Below are 20,295 nucleotides of genomic sequence, written 5' to 3' on the forward strand. Positions count from 1 at the left end.
GGGGCCTCGAGGGGGAAGAGGCGGGCACAGGTGTGGAAATGGCACGGAGGAATTCCCTCCTCCCTAGGGTCTCCATCCCTGTCGTGTGGCGTGCGCGGCTAGATGCACCTAGGGGCTTTGGATGAGCGGGTAGAAAGGAGGAAGGGAGACAGAGCTGGAAGAAGAGGAAGAAAAAGAAGCCAAGGGCAACTGAGAAAGCAAGGAGATCCTTCCGACGGCGCCCCCTTAAAAGGCAGGTGACCTTCAGGAGGCCGAGAAGAGCCCAGCCGGTGAGGAAGAACGAGGCCTCCGAGGAGAGCAGAGAACCGGGAGGGGGGACACTAGGTTAAGCACGCCCCGGCCTCCTGCTCCCCACTCTACCTCGCAGCTGCGGGCGCAGCAAGAAGACCGCGCGCTGCACCCGCGGGCCCGGAAGGTCCGGAGATGAGATTGGGCGGGGAAAGACAGAAGTTGGGGCCGGGGCGAGAAGAGGACGGTTGGCATTCCTGGCGGCTGCCGAACCCGCTCTCCTGCCCAGGGCCCCTGCGGCGAGGCGGCCGGCTGTGGGCTCGGGGTGGGTGGGCGCCTGCCCAGCGCGCCGGGGGCCGCGGGCGCTTAGCGCGCGCAGCAGGAAAATCCGCGGCCCGGAAATGGGAGGGGAGGGGCGGGGCCAGAGGAAAGGGGCGGGCCCCAGGGGAGAAGGGGCGGGGCCGTCTGCGAGTGGATCGGACCGAGGAGGTCGTGAGGCCCCGAAGGGGGAGGAGCCCTTGGAAAGTAGGAGGGGCTAGGACGAGGGGGCGGGGCCACCGGGAAGAGGGCGGGGCTAAAGCGTGCGCAGCTTCCTCCAGAGGGAAAGAGAAGTCCCGAGGGAGGGAGCGGAGCTGTGGGGCCCGGAGACCTCCGAGGAGGAGGAGGAGGAGGAGGAGGAGGAGGAGGAGGGAGCGCCGAGGGGCGGGCCTCAGCAGGGCGAGGTGGAGATGTGCAGGTGGTCCGGGTACTTGATGGCGGGAGGGTAGTTCTGCGTCATCTGGATGGAGACGTCGCTGGAGATGTCGGAGGGGCTGCGGCCGCGGCGCCACGCCTCGGGCTGCAGAAACTGGCCCGAGTAGTCGGAGCAGTCGCTGAGTCGCGGACGGTAGAAGGCCGGGTGGGGACGGTACATCTCCTCCTCCGCGTAGCGCTTGGTGAACAAGTACACGGACATCACGCCAGCCCCCTGTGGCAACGCATGGTCAGGGTCCCAGAGGCTGGCTCTGAGCTCCCAAGGACCCCAAGACTCCAGACCTCCCAGCCCCTCCTCGCTCAGACCCAGGAGCCCAGGCCTCCAGCCCCTCCCCCCACCAGGACCCCACAAGCTGGGAGCTGCCAGGCTTCTCCTTCAGGACCAGGGGTGAGGCCCTCAGCCACCTCCCTTTTAAATCCAGAGTCTACACCCCCAGTTTCCTCTTCCTCCTGGACCCAGGAAAGAGGCCCCCCCCCCAGACCCCTCTCCATCTGGGCCCCACAGACATCACCTCTTTGAGTAGGAAGGAGGAAGCAGCGAAGGCAAAAGACCACCCATAGCGATAGTGGAAATACTGCTCAGAGCTGCTGGGCCTGTTCATGACCTCGTCATTGATGCTGGAAATGTAGAGAACCAAGCCCACCACCAAGGAGAGGCCTGGGGAGCAGAGGGTGCCCTTGGTCCCTTAGCAGTGGATCCCTCTCCCCGGCCCCACCCCCTCCCCCATCTCACTGCCATCCCCTCCCCTTTCCTCCCTGCTCCGTCCTGAACTAAATTCCATTTTTTGAAGCCCCTTGTGTGCTGGGCCTAGGCTGGCTGCAGGGATCCCAGAGATGAATGAATTTCTTCTTTCCCCCCTCCCCTAATCTCCCGTCCAAGTCCAGGAGTTCACAGCGCAATTGGGGAAGGCAAATATGGACATTGGTCGATAGTCACATACACGGTGACATGCGCAGTAAGGGAAGTAGCACAGAGTTCTGTGGGTCCAGAAGAGGCACCAACCCACCTAGGGGAGGGGCAGGGGAAGTCAAGGAAAGCTTCCTGGAAGAAGGGCCTTTGTCCAAATCCTAAAGGATGAGGCCCGGGGAGAAGAGTACACAGTTATACCACTGCAGACAGAGGGAACAGCAGGGCCAAAGGGTTGGAGAGGAAGCACCAAACTGATCCCTCCGTATAGCCAAAACATGGACCACAGCCACAAAATATGAGGCCAGAGAAAGGGGCACAGACATGGCCATGATGCGCCTCAAATGCCAAGCTGAGGAGCTTGGCATCGATGCTAAGGGCACTAGGGAGCCATGGAAGGTCTGGAGCAGAGGAAGGACAGGGTCAGATTGGAGTGTTAGAAGAACCCTTGGGGGATAGTTGGTTCTGGGAAGAGACTGGAGGGAGAGACTAGTTGTGACATTCCAGGGGCGAAGAGGATGAGGCCAGAGTTGACACTGTGAATAATAATAATAGCAATGACATCAATGATAATATTAATAAAATAATAGCAGCTACTTATATAGGTCTTGCCCTGTGCCAGGCACTGTTCTCAGTGTTGTATATGTATTAACTTATTCAAACCTTCCAACGGTCCTTCCTCAAAAGTATCATTTTTATCAACACTGACAGTTGAGGGAACAGAGGCACATGGAGAAAGTGGAGAGGAGGTGTCTGGGTCAAGAAGTCTTAAGAGGCAAATATCACTTCCTCAAGCCGAACCTCTTTTAAACAACAGCCATGCCACGTGTGGCTTAAGGAGGTCATAAGGTCTCCTGCCCTAAGCCACTCCAAGTCAGCGCATCAGCATCTTCCCCCAGAATCCTACAAATAAACATTTGTGTGCCCATCACACCCAGAATAAATCTAAATTCCTTCCATTGCCTCCAACAGAGGTCCGCCAATGACGGCCCATGGGCTCCATCCAGCCCACCTCCTGTTTTTGTATGACCTACTAGCTAAGAATGGCTTTTACACGATTAAATTGTTGAAAAAAAATCAAAAGAAGAATGATATTTTGTGGCATGTAAAAAGTACATGAATTTCATTTGGCAGTTCCTCAAAGTGGTAAAGATAGAATTACCACATGACCCAGTGATTCCACTGCTAGGTATCTCTACCCAAGAGAATGGGAAACATATGTTCGCACAAAAACTTCGCATGAATGTTTGCAGCAGGATTCTTCATAATAGCCGAAAAGTGGAAACAACCCAAGTGTCTATCAACTAAATGAATAAACAAAATGTGGTCTAGCCCTATAAAGGAATATTATTCAGCCAAAAAAAGGAATGAAGCCCTGATTTATACTGCCACATGGATGAACTTGGAAAATAAGCTAAAAGAAAGAAGGCAGATGCGTACTGTATGGTCCCATTTATATGCCATGTCGAAAATAGGCAAATCCATAGAGAGAGAAAGTGGATTCGTGGTTGCCAAGGAGCGGGGTGGAGGGGAGATTCCCACTGGCTGTCTTTAAAGGGTATGAGGTTTCTTGCTGGGGTGATGAAAATGTTGCGAAACCAGGTAACGGGGATCGTCGCACAACCTTGCAAATATACTAAAACCACCGAATTATGTGAACTTTGTATTTTGTGAATTGTAATATCTCGGTTTAGAAAGTATACGGATTCCTCATGTCAGGGTCTATAAATAAAACGTTACTGGCACCCAGCCACACCCCTTTGCTTCCGTGTAGCCTACGCCTGCAGTGGCAAGGTTAAACAGTTGTGGAGAAACTGTACAGCCAGTAAAGCTGAAAATGTTCACTATCCAGCCTTTTACAGAAAAACTTCCATGACCCCTGGACTGCAATGCGTTATGTGGTCTGAGCCCCACCAGCCTCATCCCTGGTCTGTTTCTCCTTGGTCCTTCTACTTAGATCACACGACTTCCTCACCCTTCCTTGAACACATCAAGTTTATTTCTGCCTCAGGGCCTTTGCTCTTGCTGTTACCTCCAACTGAAATACTCTTCCTCCAGATTTCTCCACGTCTCTCTTTCACTTCATTTACATCTCTCCTCCCTTGTCACTTCTTTAGAAAGGACTTCTTTGAGCTCCTTGTTTAAAAAGAAAAACGTGGGGACACCTGGGTGGCTCAGTCAGTTAAATGGCCAACTCTTGAGTTTGGCTCAGGTCGTGATCTCAGGATCTTAGGATCGAGCCCCGTGTAGGGCTCCATGCTCAGCAGGGAGTCCGCTTGAGGATTCTCTCTCTCTCTCTCCCTCTCTCTCTCCCTCTGCCCCTCCCCTTGCTCCCTTCCCCCAACCCCTATTTGCTCTCTCAAATAAATAAATACATCTTTTCAAAAACTGCTCCTTTACTTAGAATTAAAAAATGCTGATGGAAACTGTGAAAAGATGCCATTCATCATCCATCAGGTCATCGAAAATTAAAAAGCAGGACGCCTGGGTGGCTCAGTCATTGAGCATCTGCCTTCGGCTCATGTCATAATCCCAGGGTCCTGGGATCGAGCCCCACATCAGGCTCCCTGCTCCGCTGGGAGCCTGCTTCTTCCTCTCCCACTCCCCCTGCTTGTGTTCCCTCTCTCCCTGGCTGTCTCTCTCTCTGTCAAATAAATAAATAAAATCTTAAAAAAAAAAAAAAAGTTAAAAAGCTTCACAACATACGCTTTTGGTGAGGCCAGGGAAGCAGAAGCTCTTATGTGTTGCTGGTGGGACTGCAGAACAGCCCAGCCCCAGCGGAGGGGCATCTGGCCATGTCTAACAAAACCACACGTGTATCTGTCTTTTAACTCGGCAATCGCACTCGTAAGAATTTACCCTGAAGCTATCTAGCCATCCATACAAAAGCACACAGACGCATGTTAATTCACCTCATTACCCGGAACTGAAAATACTGGAAACGACCTACGTGAATGTACACAGAGGATTAGTGGGATAAACCGTAAAGCATCACGGAGCAGAGTGCCGTGCCACTGTGAAATGAGAATGAGGGAGGTCTCTGGGAACTGGAGTGGAGTTCAATGAGAGTTCCAGACTCTATCACTCACTTAAAAAAAAAAAAGTAACGCACAAAAGAGTACACAGGATGCTAGCTTTCAAGCAAAAAAATAAGTGAAATACATATGTACATCTGCCCATTTTTGCAAAAAGAGACACAGTAAGGAAAACAAAGGAGGCTGATTACCTGCAGGAGGTAAGTGAGAACAGGCAGGAAGCGACACTCCTCTCAGCACATGTTTTTGCATGATTTGGACCTTTGGAAGAATGCTAATATTTTATATATTCAAAAGCTAAAATCAACAAGGATGGGGAAAGAACCGAAAATTGGATACAAACAAAAATAAACGAAGCTAACTTTATATCAAATGAATGGTACAACCACAGGAGGGGCTGAAAGTCGTGTTCTGAGTAAACTTCGAGTACAGTACTTGGATTATCTATTTCACGCCAAAGACAAAAGATCTGCAAAGAAATCCTGAACCTTACTTAGTACATTTCCGGGGGAGTGGCTTAGAGATAGCAGCCCTTAAGCAGTATAGGACAGAGCACATTTGCAAATATAGTGATATTTAGGAGCTGGATTCTGGTTCCGAAAAAGGGAAGGCACAGATCAGAATGGGGTAAGATGAAGAAGACCTGGGCTGCCACTAAACAGCCTGTTCTACAAGCACGTAATTCTGCAGTTTGTGTCCTGAGACGTCCTAGAGACGGTGTGACGTCCCAGCAGCAATGAGCCCACCTAGCAGCGAGGTTTGGTCTCTAATATCATCCCCCACTAAATAAGAAGCCAGCACTTCCGGAAGAAATAGCTCATTTGAAGCCTCGGGGAGAGGCAGGAAAAGTGTACTTATGCCACAAAGGAAGGAACAACTCAAAAAACAAGGAGGACACATCAGAAGAGGATGCAGGGACTGGTTTGAAGGGGGTTCCTGATGGTCCAACTAGGGACAATTTGAACAGCAAAACGAATAACAGAAGTAATGGCATATATTGGGGCAGCTGGGAGGCTCAGTCAGGTAGGCGGCTGAGTCTTGATTTCGGCTCAGGTCATGATCTCAGGGTCCTGGGATCAAGCCCTGCATCGCATCGCATGGGGGTTCTCTGCTCAGCAGGGAGCCTGCTTCTCCCTCTCGCTCTGCTGCTCCCCCAGCTCATGCCGGCTCCCGCTGTCAAATAAATAAATAAATAAAATCTTCAAAAATAAATAAGTAAAATAAAATAAACATAATAAAAGAAAAGAGAAAATTCTTCTTTTCAGTGGTATACACATAGATGGGAACAGCAGATTTAAAAGCCCCACTTTGCAGCCCTATGAGTAATATCAGGATTCCAGCCAGCATCATCAGTGGCCATGAAATCACTGCCCTACACAACCTACCCCTGGAATATCTAGTAATTACAAAGAGATTTTTTTTAAAAACTTCCTTAATCGGAAACGAACCTAACATACCATCTCAAGCAAGTGACCAAAACTAACACTACCAACGGCGGGGCGGGCGGACAGCGTTACCCCCTGATGCGAGCCTGCCACTACTCCACTTACGTAGGGTTCCTGCTGAAAATGTGTAACCTGAATCCACTCCGAAGAAAACCGTGGGCATCCTGCTAGACGCCCGGCTGCTCTCTTCAAAAAAAAGTCAACATGAAAGATATTTCTTTTTTAAAAAGGCACAGGAACTATACAAAAGATAAAAGACGACAAAAGAGACGGGACAAGGACATACAAAGCATGATCCTAGATTGCATACTGAATTGGGGGGGAAATGACTATACAAGACAATATTGGGGCAATCGGTGACATTTGAACACGGACAGTGCTTTAGCTAGAATACTGTATAAATGCTAAACTTCCTGAATTTGATTATTGTGCTGTGGCCAGAAAAGGGAATGCACGTTTTTAGGAGATACTTGCTGAAGTATTTAGAGGTGAAGTGTTTGCAACTTATGTTCAAATGGTTCGTATATTTGTGTTTATAAATATCTCAGATACAAAAATAAAGAAAGAAAGATCTCAGATAAAATACACACACACACACACACACACACACACACACACACAGAGAAAGCAAATGTGGCAAAATGTTAAAATTTGGTCCAGATAAGGGGTATATGAGAGCTCACTATATTATTTTTGCAACTTTTTCTGTAGGTTTAAATTCCCCCCACCAAATTTCAACAAAATAGGGGAGGATTTTACCTCCCCAAGGTACCAAAGTATCACCCTGCAAACCACTTATTAATTGGAAAGAGGAAAATGTACCTTTTCAGTGAACAGCCCTGATGATCACCGCCTTTATCAAGGGTTCAAACTTTGTCCCCCTCCCCGCGAGCAACCTGACAGTATTCACCACCGAAGGGCTGGCAGATAAGGAACAGGCACCAGGTCTGCACCTGCGTGCCAAACCTGTTTAACCCGAATCTAATAAGGCCTCTAGTCTAGACAGAACTTCCAGGTTACAGAGAACACGAGGAAACAGGAGCAAATCGAATGATGCCATGGGAAGACAGTCAAATCAATCTAGGATGTGGGGCATTCTGCGCGACACCCTGGTCTGCGGTCTCCAAAAGGACAGTGACGTGGGCCGAGCTGGTAACGCTCGAACCAGTGATCATCCTTAACATCTCGAGGAGAGACCACCGGGCGTTACGTCTCTGGATGCAGTGTGGTCGGATGGAAACAGCACCCCCTATCTATGAAGTATTTTTTGCCAAACAACAACAACAACAACAAAACACAAAAAACCAAAACCAAAAAACAAAACCCCACAAATCTGGACCAGGTCAACAGATCAACAACAGTTTAATAGGAAAACACTGGGGTGAATGAGGGCCTGGAACCACAACACGAGAGCACAGGGAGAAAGCTCAGGGCTGTGGGCTTTCTACGAGACAGATGACCAGATTTCCTCAACAGACAAATGGCAAGGCAAACATAGGAGAGAGACTATTACAAATTAAAAGAGGCTTCTGAGATCTATCAGCTAAATACACAAGCGGAACCTGAATCCTGATTCGCAACAAACTAACTGTAAAAAAGCGTTTATTTATGGGACAAGCGGGGAGGTTGAACACTGACTAGACATTAAACGATATTAAGTAGCTATTCCTAATTGTTTGGGCACGATGGCTATGTTAAATAACAAAGTACTTATTTCTCAGGGATACACTGAAATATTTGTGCATAACATGATTTAATGGCTGAGTCCGCCTTAAAATAATGTGCTGAAATGCAGAAGGGAGATACGGCAGTACGACTAAAAAAAGATTCGCCATATGTTGATAACTACTGAAACGGAGGGAAGGATACATGGGATTTCATTTATTTATACTATTCCTTCTATATTTTTATAATGGGATTCATTTTAGAAGTCAGTAGTGTAAAAAAAAAATAGTGGGGGAACTAGTCTAGAGTAAAAGAGACATGAACTAAATGCTGTGTGTGAACCAAGACCGAGTCCCAGTTTTGGGGGAAAAGCTATAAAAGGCATTCTTGAAACAATGGGGCAGTCTGCAAATGGGGTAAACTGTACTATGGAATTACTGCAAAGTTTCTTGGTGTGAGAATGGTGGTGCAGGAGGAGAATGTCCTTCCTCTTCAGAGACTCATACTGCAGTGCCTACAGCTGAACTATCGTGACACCTGGGACTTACTCTGAAATGGTTAAGGCCCAAAAAAGTGTCGAGAGAGAGAGAGAGAGAGAGAGAGAGAATATGGCAAAAACATCAGCAAAATGCAGGATGTAGGTGGAGGGAGGTATTACAGTGCTCATTGCACTCGTCTATCAATGTCAAAGTTTTCATTAGAAAATGGGAGTGATTGAGGGGCGCCTGGGTGGCTCAGATGGTTGAGGGTCTGCCTCCAGCTTAGGTCGTGATCTCCAGGTCCCGGGATGGAGCCCCAGGTTGGGCTCCTGGCTCAGCGGGGAGTCTGCTTCTCCCTCTGCCCTCTGCCTCTCGCCCACTTGTGCTCTCTCTCTCTCTGTCTCTCTCTCTTGCAAATGAATAAATAAAATCTTCATAAAAAATTGGAGTGATTGTGATAAAATAACGCCCCCCCCCAAGCACTCTCCCCACCAGGATACTTGGGACTAGCCTACCTTGTTTCCTCTTGTACCCCTACCATCTAACGCAAGATCCAGCACATAGTAAACACCAGTTGAATGCATAAGTGTACTTGCCAAGCAACTGGAGCTTCTAGAAAAGCTCATGAGTTGCTTCCCATCTTTGAACCCACGCTAAATCCCACCATTCCTCCATGTCCTCTAAGAATTAAACCTTTCCTTGCTCTGACCTTCCAAAGCACTTTCAATTTCTAGTATTCCATAATATTGATATTCAAGAAGAGAGGGCCCATAACGTGTTACGTGGTGGAAAAGCATCTGAGATAGGTCTAGAAGATGAGCAGGTTTAAAGAAAAGAGATAGCAGGGGAAACCCACAATTCACACTCACTTGGGTACCCTAGTCCCATGCAGGGGAGTCATCCTGATTTTACTCTCTCTCAGCCAGCAAAGTCCTTAGGTCAAGTTCATTTTGCTTCCTGCTTCTCTCATAAATCACACCCCCTTCTTGCAACCACAAGTCCTCTGACCCAGTTAAGGCTTATTGTCCATGCTTTACCATTTCCCCTAAATCCCTTATCTCCTGCTTTAGATCCTGGTTCTTTCTTTCTTCTTTCTTTCTTTCTTTCTTTCTTTCTTTCTTTCTTTCTTTCTTTCTTTCCTTCTTTCTTTCTTTTCTTTCTTTCTTTCTTTCTTTCTTTCTCTCTTTCTTTTTTTTTTTTAAGATTTTATTTATTTATTTGACAGCGAGAGAGACAGCGAGAGAGGGAACACAGCAGGGGGAGCGGGAGAGGGAGAAGCACGCTCCCCTCTGAGCAGGGAGCCTGGTGTGGGGCTCGATCCCAGGACCCTGGGATCATGACCTGAGCCGAAGGCAGACACTTAACGACTGAGCCACCCAGGCGCCCCAGATTCTGGTTCTTTCTAAAACCCACACGAACTCTATCCTTCTCTCATCAAAACTCTTCCTTGGGGGGCACCTGGGTGGCTCAGTCCATTAGGCATCCACCTTTGGCTCAGGTCATGATCCCAGGGTCCTGAGACTGAGCCCCATATCAGGCTCCCCACTCAGTGGGGAGTCTGGTTCTCACTCTCTCTCTGCTGCTCCCCCTGCTTGTGCTCTCTTGCTCTCTCTCTGTAAAAGAAGAGAAGAGAAGAGAAGAGAAGAGAAGAGAAAAGATAGAAAAGAAAAGAAAAGAAAAGAAAAGAAAAGAAAAGAAAAGAAAAGAAAAGAAATTCTTCCTTGGCTCCCTACTGTCCAGAGGAGAAGGTTTTCATTCTGCAGCCTGACCATTCCAGACTATGATCTGATTCCTGCTAACCACCCAACCTCACCCTAAGTTCCATGTTTCACATCATGGTTCTAAGTAACAAACATTCTCTGTAAGGCGAGTCAGGAGCAAGGGTTGATAAGGAAACAGATATTTCCAAAGAGAAAGAATCTTTTGCTGTTCTTTTTTGCTTTTGTTTTTGTTTTTAGTAATTGAAAATCACGTGAAAACAATTGCAAACGGTAAGTTATTCTTGTCATTCTTTCTACTTCCTGGACATTTTATAGTGGCTCTGGTTCTCTAAAAATAATCTCCTTTCCCCCTTTTTCTCCCTCCTTTCCCCCTTCCTTTCTCTGTAATCCAACTCCCACTCCCTCTCCCCCCTCACCCCACCTCTGTTTCAGGATTGCACAGTAGGCAAGAATCACCTACACTGCGGGCTGAATAGAAACAACCTGGCCTTAGAACAATAGGCTTTAGGATCATGGAGGGCTGCACACGCGTCTACCTGTCTTCCAGGCTTTCTAGGGCATTAACACATGCTGTGACTTCCACCTCCATACAAGGTGCTATTCTTTCTTCACTTGGAAAATTCTGCCTCACCCTTTCAGCTTCATCTACTCAGATGTCACCTCCTCTTGGAAGCCCTCCCAGGTCATTCCCCCCTCCCCACCACCCTACTGTGCCAAGTTAATGCATCCTCCCCTTTCCCAGAATGCCCTAGTGGTCCTTATCATCCCTCTCTTATGCAAATATTTCAGTGTGTACTTCGTACCAGCAAACCCATCTAGGCTCTGCAGACACAAATGAGAGCATGATTATAAAGGTCCATGTATTTTGGAGTTTACATTCTAGTAGGAGAGGGAAAACAATAGCTACGAATCAAACAGAAAGCATGCAAAGTGATGGCATAGTGGGGGCAAGGCAACATTACATACTGTTGTCAGAGAAAGAAACTCTGAAGAGAGAAAGTTCGAGCCCTTTGAATATCAGGAGGAAGAGACTTCCAAGCATGGAGGGCTCATGAGTGTAAAGTCTTCATGCGGCGCTGAGATGAACATTTTCAAGGAATAGAAGGAGGCTAGTGTGGCTGAGGTTGTAAGCAATGGAGAGAGTGTTAGTGGGTTAGGAAATGAGGTCAGAGATCTGGGCATTAGCTAAATCCTCGAAAACCTTGTAAGCCAGCATGGAGAGTTTGGATGGACTCTACGTGCGATGGGAATCCACTGAGCACGGAAGGGGTTGAAGCAGGTGTGTGGTTTTGATGGACAGGTAATTGGGGCTGTTTTGTAATTGACTGGATGTGAGCTCTCCAGGATTCAGCCACACCTTCCGTGCTCAGTGCAGGGCCTGGCCATCTAGGGTGCGTGTGTAAATGCTTGATGAGCAAATGAATGAGCACGTGCACAGAACATGTTGAAGGTCAGGGGTCAGTATGAGCTTTGCATGGGAAGCCTGCTTCTTATGACCTGGAAAAAGAGTCAATGTCATTTCAGCCTCCTCCCTGCTTCTCTCACCAACCAGATCCAGCCAGTCATCTGGTTCCATTGATTCCTCTGTCGATATCTTTCTCTGTCAAAGCCACCCACTTGCCTTTATCTTTCCATCCCCAGCCCCAGCTCAAGCCCCAGCTGCTCTTGCAGGACCACTGCATAAGCTTCCTCCTTGGTTTGCCCATTTCCCATCTCTTTCCTGCTAGTCTATCCCTGAAGCGTGCTTAACACCCAGGGGTGACCCTGTCCCTCCTCTGCCCCGACGCTCCCACCGCTTTCTCCAGAATTAAATGCCAATGCCACTATCTACCAGCCCTTAGGCAACTCCTGTCTCTCCAAGTCTGGGAACATGAACTAGTTGGACTAGATGATTCTGTTTCCAGATCTAAGATGCTGGTACTATCATCCTTCCCTCTCCTTTTAAATCTTCTTCATTTTTATGATTTTTTTTTAAAGTAGGCCCCAAGCCCAGTGTGGAGCCCAACGGCGGGGCTTGAACTCACGACCCTGAGATCAAGATCTGAGCTGAAATCAAGAGTCGGATGCCCAACTGACTGAGCCACCCAGGCGCCCCCATTTTTATGATTTTTTAAAAAACTTTTAATTTTTTTTTATTACCCTATTTTTTAAAGTAATCTCTATGCCCAATATGGGGGTCGAACTCGTGACCCTGAGATCAAGAGTGGCACGCTCTACCGACTGAGCCAGCTGAGTGCCCCGTTTTTGGTGGTTATTAATTGTGGAGGGCGGTATAGCGCCACGGTGAAGGCCTGGGTGGGAATCCTGCTTCCGCTGCGGAGCAACTGAACCTCTGCGCACCTCCGATTCCTCAGCTGGAGAATGACAATAACAAGGCCATCTGCCTTACAAGGTCAAGGAAAAGAGATCACTTGATTTGCACAAAGCACTTAGAGCTTCCCCCAAGCACGGCACTCAATCAAGTGCCGTTGCTGTCATTACTACTATGAATGTGCATATGTTCATGTTTACCGGGCACTGGGTCGGCCCTTCACATCTATGACGGAGACCAGGGGTCTCAGCAAACGACCACATGTCCCTGCACCTGTTTTTGCATGGTTTTCGAACTAAGCATGGTTTCACATTTATAAAAGTTGCCAGGGGTTGGGGTGGGGGACAAAACAAAAGAAGAAGAATATTTCATGGCTCATGAAAATTACACGGAATTCAAATTTTGGGGTCCACTGCGACACAGCCAGGCCCACCACTTCCCCTCTGCTTGCTTTGCCATGACCATCCTATGGCTCACAAAGCCTGAAATATTTACTATTCGGCCCTACACAGGTTTTGCCAACCCTTGACCAGGATTTGTCCTCTCAACAACTCCACAAAGGAAGGCTCCTTTCCCCCTTCTTTTCTCTGTAATCCAACTCCCACCCCCTGTCTCCCCCCTCACCCCTCCTCTCTTTCAGGATTGTACAGCAGGCAAGAATCACCTACATTCCAGGCCGAATAGAAACAACCCGGCCTTAGAACAATAGGCTTTCAGGACCACGGAAAGCCCATGCAGTTAAGGTGGAGAATTCACACCCAGGTCTTTGTAGGGTCACAGCAGCACGGACCGTCAGCCACTACATCCCACAACCTTGAAAGCGCATGACGGACTCCTTGAAGTGGGGTGCACAGGACGTAGTCTATGACAGGAACTCGAGGAAGGGCTTCAGGAAGTGGGGTTCAATCCCCCCAAATTACTCTATCGTTACATCGGAGGCCTGACCTCCAGCCCTGACAGCACCATTGATCGTCAGCCTGACCCTGGGAAGTCAGGTCCTGGGGCATTGCAGGAGCCTGAGTGTGGGTTTGGGGATGAGAACACCCTCTGTGCCAGCCGTCCCTCTGCCGGAGAGCTATGTTGCCCTTCTGTGAACAGCAAACAATGGGAACTCCCTTCTAGTGTTTTGGGTGGATTGAATTAGAGTCTCCATGCTTCCTACCCTTGTCCCACTTTCTCTCTCTCTAGGCCACTGTTTTTCCATATGAAAAATGATGAGACCTTTCTGCTCTGACGCTCTGGGATGGTGATATTGTACATGTCTTATTTTAGCTCCGTGTCTGGCTCCACACGCCGCAATTCAAGTTTACAGGGAGGTCGCACCCTGGTTTCTCGGGAAAAAGTCTCATCAGGTTAGGTGGGAGGCATGGGGGAGGTTTAGCTGGGTGAGGAGCGGGATGAGACTGGGGATAGGCAACGATCGTCTTCAACTCTTGGCCAACTCTAAACAGGGATCCCAGTGCAGGCCCCAGGGGACAGAATGGAAATGAGCCGTAAGTGGGGTTTGTTCATGAAATATCAACTGAATGAAAAGGACCCGAACGGAGTTTGATGAAATGATGCTGAATCAATTCGAATGGAGTCAGAATGGACTGGGCTGAGTTGGCCCGGATGGGTGAGTTAAATGCATTAGGGCTGGGTTGACCTGGCCTGACCTGAGCCCAGAGGGACTGAATTGGACCAGACAGTGCTGACATTGGGGGTAGGTGACTCCCGAGCAAGAACCCTGCTCCGGAGCTCAGGATACTCGGTCCCCCGGCTCCAGCTCAAGCTGGTGTCTTGGGCAACTCCCTGCACAACTGTGGGCCTCGGTGCCCCCGTTTTATCAAGTGAGTGCTAATAATAACTCCACGGCAGAGATGTTATGGGAAGGGTGTGAGATCCCTCACGCACAAGAGCCTCGTATCTCGAAAGAAAAAATAACAAAGACAAATACTGAAATGCAGCTGATGACATGCAAGGTGGCATATCCAGGGTGAGGTGTACGGCCACCCACAACTCCCACTGAAATGCATAAAGAGATCATAATACGGTGGACAGACAGATGGACAGATCCAGGACAAAGCCAGTCTCGTCATAGGGTAAGGGTTGACTCTAAGTGGTGGGTACATGAGTGCTCGCTCCAAAATTCTTTCCACTTTTCTGTTTGAAAAATTTTCAAATAAAATGGTGCACAAGAAATAAAGCGCTTTGAAATATGTTAACTGCTAAAATATCAGGAGGGGTGAAAAAACTCAGCCTGTGGAGGTGAAGGGCAAATGTCTGGTCCCAGCTCCGTGTCTCCCTGGCTGCGCGGACCTGAGCAGATGACTTCAGCTCTCTGAGCGTCTGTTTCCCTATCCGCACAATGCGGCTATTAATAGCGGTTCCCTCCCAGGGTTGTGGTGAGTATCGGGACAGAGCCCCGTACCTGATCAGCACCTGAAACACGCGCTATGACTGGGGCCCCCCCACACGCTGTGAAATGGGTGCTGCGATCTCCACTTCACAGAGAAGGAAAGTGGGGCTCAGAGAGGTTTGTGCAACCCCTCGAGGATCACACAGCAAGGAAGCAGCTTTCTGAGTGAAGGAGGGACCACAGGTTCCTGGAACTGAAAATAGTCCCCAGGCCCTAAGTCCCTTCCTTGGGCTCACCCGACAGGATGAAGAAGATGCCAGAAACGAAGGCCAGAATGGTCCTCTGTGGGCGGATGTGGCCGATGTTACTGATGACGAAGGCCGTGAACACTAGGAAGAGACTGACCATGGGGAACGGGGTGGCCGTGCGCACCGTCTCTGAGGGAAGGGGACAGGGAGAGACAGGGGTGAGGAGTGACGTGGGGGGGTGACACCTCCCCATTCCCCTGGCCCCTCTTCCACCGCTCCGCCCCTCTAGGTGGCTCCTCCCCTTTCTGATACTTCCATTGCTGATCCCACCCCTTCACCCAGGCCACACCCCCTCAGTTTGACCGCACCCCGTTCCTGTGGGCTCCACCCACCCAGGCCCCGCCCCATCGATCTGGCTCCTCCTCTTCACCCAACCACTGCCTTCTTTCAAGCCTCCACTCCTTCCCCTCCACCCCACCCCTTTCCTGCTGCTGCCCTTTTTCCCAGGACTCGCCCCCACCCCTTGTCTAGGCCCCCTGCTTCTCCTCACTCAGAATATTCTCCGTGTTTTCGGTCACCAAGTTGATCTCCGGTTCGAGGAAATACTCCGAGGCCACACAGCGACCCTTCTCCCGGCCTGGGGGTAAGATACGAAGGCAAAGCTAGATGAGAGGCTCCTGAGCTCTGGAGGGGCAGTGAGGGGCAGGTGGCACAGTGTGGAGACTCTGGGATGGGTATGTGAGGCTTAATCCGGGGGTGACCGTCTATACTGTTCTTAGGGGGGGTCACAGAAGGGGGTGCACAGGAGGTCTGGGAGCTCCTCCTTCGAGCTTCCCTGGAGACCCAGGGACGGAGGACAAGGCTGGAACCCTGGGTCCCGATGAGGAGGGGCTGTGGGCCAGAACTCCTGAATCCCTAAAGAAGATGGGGGGGGGGGGCGCCTGGGTGGCTCAGTGTTGAGTGTCTGCCTTCGGCTCAGGTCATGGTCCCAGGGTCCTGGGATCGAGCCCCACATAGGGCTCCCCGCTCGGTGGGAAGCCTGCTTCTCCCTCTCCCACTCCCCCTGCTTGTGTTCCCTCTCTTGCTGTCTCTCTCTGTGTGTCAAATAAATAAATTAAATATTAAAAAAAAAAAAAGAGGATGGGGGCTGGGATTCCGAGGAGGAGGGTCTCTGTGGTCGCTGGGAGGCGTGGATTTTTTTATTCTGCCCATTCAGCCCTGGAACTGTGCAGGGGACAAGCTCTGCTTCTTAACTATTGCTTCTAGGCAGTAAATCCCCAGGGATTAGAGACTTGGCATGGGGGCTCTTAGATCCAGGAAATTAAGGGCTGGAAACCGGGTCTCCAGGTGGAAATGCGCCTCCCCAGGAGAGAAACAGGATCCGTTTCTGGGTTTCTGGAACCCCAGGGATGGAAGGGTGGATAAGGACCCTGGGTCCCAGGCAAGGCGGACTCTTGGGGTCTGTACCTGCGAAGAAGCAGACTCGCCAGAGGCCGGCGTGCAGGGCCATCTTGACCTCCGTGGTCTGGTTCTGCGGCAGCACCGTGCCCTCCTCCATGTACAGCCAGTAGTCAGTGCTGACCGCGATGCCCACCAGCAGCAGGCCGCACGCGCCGAACACGCTGCTCAGCAGGGTCAGGGCGCGGCTGCTGCAGTGACCCATCCTCAGCGGCGGGGGGCGCCCTGCGGGGCCTGAGACACGGGAAGCCGCGGCCTTGGAGAGCCCCGATGGGACTAACTAGAGTCCCCAGCCCCGCGCAGCCACCTGGGACACGGATCCCAAGCCAGAGGCACCATTTCTTGCGCCGAAACGTCTCAAATCTGACCTCTGTGCCCTAACCCGTGACCCCATTTCTGGATTTGAACCAGCGACGCCGACTGTTGACCGTCAGCCCCAGGACTGGTCTTCCCAGACCTGACACTTCTGTTCTGGCTCTGGATACTGATGAGAGATGCCACAGCAGACCCCTGCCCCCAGGAGAGATTTCCAACCATAACCTTCAGCCCAGATCCAGAGGCTGAATCTTAGCTCCAAGCGTGTGTCTGGACCTGGAGCCCAAATATTGTAACTCTGACTAGAAATTCACCTTCCATATTCTCAATGCCAGAACCAGGCCGTCCAATCCTAACCTTATGCCCTGACCGGAGACCTTAACCCTACACGCCGGCCCTCACCAGAATCACTAACCTTGAGCCTGGGCTCAGAAACTATTGCACCGACAGGGCCTCTCAACACTGGCACCAGGCAAAGTCCCCCAAGCCTGACTCCTGGCACCCTGACGCCTTTCTTTTGGACTCTGCTAAAAAATTACCAGAAATCTCCCAAGTAGGTCACTAACCAGAACCCTAACTAAGGGTCCTACTAACCAAGGACCCACTAACCAAGACCTGAGCAGAGAGGTCTATAAACCTAAGCTTAAGCCTTTGGACTCTTATCTTGACCTTTAATACCCAATTCTAACACCAGGACCGTGACCCATGACCTTTTAACTTGGATCCTGTGCCTTGACCTCAATTTGGTACCCCAATCTGTGATCACAGCTCACAACTCAGATTTAAGATTCCAAAACCCTAATTCCCCCCATCACAGATCCAGGCAGGGTCCTGAACCTGGGATGCTGGGACTCCATCTCAGACTGCTGGATCCCAGAACACTGGGACCCCGAGACCTGGAGCCTGAATTTTGGCTAGAGACTCCCGAATGTCAAAACCATGGTCTGGGATCCCCTTCCCCTCCAACTCAGCACCCTAACCAGAGTACCCTAGACTATCCTTGAAACTAGGGATCAGTGCTCTGAACCCTAAAACCCCAAATCAGGAAGCCCAGGAGCCCCATCCCCTCATGCACCACCACAAGATGCCCAAATTCCCTACCAGAGATTCTGGGCTCCAGCTTCCATGCTAGGACTCCCAATTACAGACCCTCTTCCACATCTAGCCTGGAACTCGGACCCCTCCAACACCGGGTCCTCAAAATAAGAGATCCCCAGTTCATAGCTGTTGTCTTCCAGATTTCAGTCAGGAATCTAGAGATTCTAACTAAGGCACTCCTAATCTCTTATCTACCACCCTTGCCCCCCCCCAACTTTTCCCTAAACTACACAATCCTATGATTTGGGGTACTCAACTTGGGATCCCCATCCTATCTCAGCCGAAGACCTCTACATCCCTGAATAGCAGCGATCCCCATCATCTTTTTAAACTATGAAGTTTAAGACCCCCTAAACACTCCCCAACAATGTAGCCAAGAATTGAGACCCAGCTTTCTCTAATCGGAATTCCCGGAGCCTTGAAAGTCTGCCCCATGCCAGCAAGGATCTGGGAGCCAGACAACTTTCACCGCCCCCCCACCATCTCATCATCCAGAGCCCCCATCCCACCAGGCCCCACACCCAGCCTCCTGGAGGAGTCACGGATCCGAGTCCGGCAGAGCTCGGACCAGCTTTTCAAACCTCCCATCCCCCGTCCCAAGGCTTGACCGCCAGCTGCCTGCTCCGGTTCCAGCCCGCTCAGCTCGGAAACAAGCATCAAAAACCCAGTCACCCCGATTGCCTGAGTCCCAGGTAGCTGACCTCAGCTCCCCCCACCCCCCAAGGCTCCCTGGACTCCCAGCTGGGACCTTGCCCATTGACACCTTTCTCGGTTCCCCTTTGAAGCCCCCTCCTTCTTCGCTCCGATTTCGCCTCACACCAAATGGCCCGCCCAGATCTCCTCATTCTCCTCCAGCCCTTCCTCCTTTGGGACCCTCCCCCAGGCCTGGAGCCACCTTCTTATCTTTTATCTATCGCCGCCTCTCCTGGATTCAGGCATTCGGATCCCAGGGGTCCCATTCTCCAAGCTCCAAGTCCAAACTCCGTCTCCCTCCAATCTCTTCAGGAAGGCATTCCCCGTTTCTGGGGACCCCATTCTCAGACACGTCCTGCTCTTACCGGGCCCGGGCCCTCCCCCCTTCCTCCAGGACCGCCTCCCTCCATGACCTGGCCTGCACCCTCCTCAGGGCCCACGGTCTCTAAGCCTCGGACATTAAATGTATAGTTGCCCCACTCCAGGACCCTAGGACCCCGTCCTCCCGGATTCCCTAGGCCCAATGTCCCCCACCCCCCATTGCCTCCCGAACTCGGGCGTCCGAACCGCCAGAATCCCACACCCCGGGGCCACTCGGGCCCCTTTCAGCCCCAACCCCCGACTCCCGGCCACCTCAAGGGGAGCCCCCACTCCTTCCAGGACCCTCCCCTCGCGCTCACCTCGCTCAGGGCTGGGCGCACGCTCCGGGCCGCGGGCCCCGCAGCCGCATGACCGGCCCCGCGGCTTCCCCCGGCCGCCGCCGCCGCCACCGGGGTCGCCGGTGCCCGCGCCCCCCGCCCCCGCCCCGGAGCCCGGCGTCCCGGCCCCCTCCCGGCCTCCCACCCCCCACCCCCCGCGCCCGCGGCCTCACTCGGCGGACGGCGCCGGGAGCTGGGACCGGCGGCCGCTCATTGGCTACTGCGGAGGAGGGGAGGGGCGGGAAGGAAGGGGGAGGCTGCAGGGAGGGAGGGAGATGGGCCTTGAGAATGGGGGAGGCAGAGAGGGAAGGAGAATAGAAACAGAGGCAGAGAGCCCGAGAGGGGCAGGGGCACACAGAGAGGCAGAGACACAGAGCCGAGAATCTGGAGTCCCACCGAAACCTCGAGGCTGAGAAATTCTGAGACTCGCAGGTCTGGGGACTGGGGGAAACACAGAGGTGGCCTAAAAGAGACAGAGCGAGAAAAAGAGAGGCAGAGATCAGGTCTAAGACCCCCGCTGTCTTCGGGCTCAGAGATTCTGGGGCTCTGGAAGTGAACAGGTCAGAGAGACAGAGAGACAGGGAGACGCTCACAGGCCCTAGGCTGAGAGATGATGAGACCCAGACACCTTGAGCTAGGGAAAGAGACAGAGAGAGAGAGAGACAGGGGGAGAGAGAGACCCTGAGAAGGAGAGAGAGCAGGGGCAATCCTGGGGCTCCCCTGATAAGGACTGGGGCTCTGGCCAGGCCTGGGGCGGAGCCTGGGGTCTGGGCGTCTGGAGGAGGCGGGAGGGGGCGTCCCGGGCCGGGGTCCCCAGAGCAGCAGGCGGGCGCAGAGCGAAGCCGGGTCCTGCAGCCGCCGCGGAGCCGGGAGCCGGGCCAGCGCCCCCCCCCCCCCCCCCCC

The 20,295-nt window shown here is 51.5% G+C and overlaps 1 protein-coding gene across 1 annotated transcript; it reads right to left on the minus strand.

Moving 5' to 3' along the window:
* Positions 1 to 844: 844 nt before the first annotated feature.
* Positions 845 to 16,818, minus strand: CACNG7 (calcium voltage-gated channel auxiliary subunit gamma 7). Its single transcript, XM_008701589.2, has 5 exons — positions 16,598 to 16,818; positions 15,681 to 15,767; positions 15,179 to 15,319; positions 1,494 to 1,639; positions 845 to 1,195 (listed from the first exon to the last, which is right to left on the minus strand). The coding sequence occupies exons 1-5, from the start codon at positions 16,791 to 16,793 to the stop codon at positions 938 to 940; spliced, it is 828 nt and encodes a 275-aa protein (XP_008699811.1). The 5' UTR covers positions 16,794 to 16,818; the 3' UTR covers positions 845 to 937.
* Positions 16,819 to 20,295: the final 3,477 nt, after the last annotated feature.

Source organism: Ursus maritimus, unplaced genomic scaffold (genome assembly GCF_017311325.1).
Source record: "Ursus maritimus isolate PB19 unplaced genomic scaffold, ASM1731132v1 scaffold_19, whole genome shotgun sequence".
Taxonomy (NCBI): domain Eukaryota; kingdom Metazoa; phylum Chordata; class Mammalia; order Carnivora; family Ursidae; genus Ursus; species Ursus maritimus.

Excerpts from the sequence above, each read along its gene's own strand:
- CACNG7 (XM_008701589.2), bottom strand. The coding sequence starts at position 16,793 with ATGGGTCACTGCAGCAGCCGCGCCCTGACCCTGCTGAGCAGCGTGTTC. Across the intron at positions 15,320-15,680 it reads AAACACGGAGAATATTCTGA|AGACGGTGCGCACGGCCACC; the intron begins GTGAGGAGAAGC and ends CCCTTCCCTCAG. Across the intron at positions 1,196-1,493 it reads CCTCCTTCCTACTCAAAGAG|GGGGCTGGCGTGATGTCCGT; the intron begins GTGATGTCTGTG and ends GCGTTGCCACAG.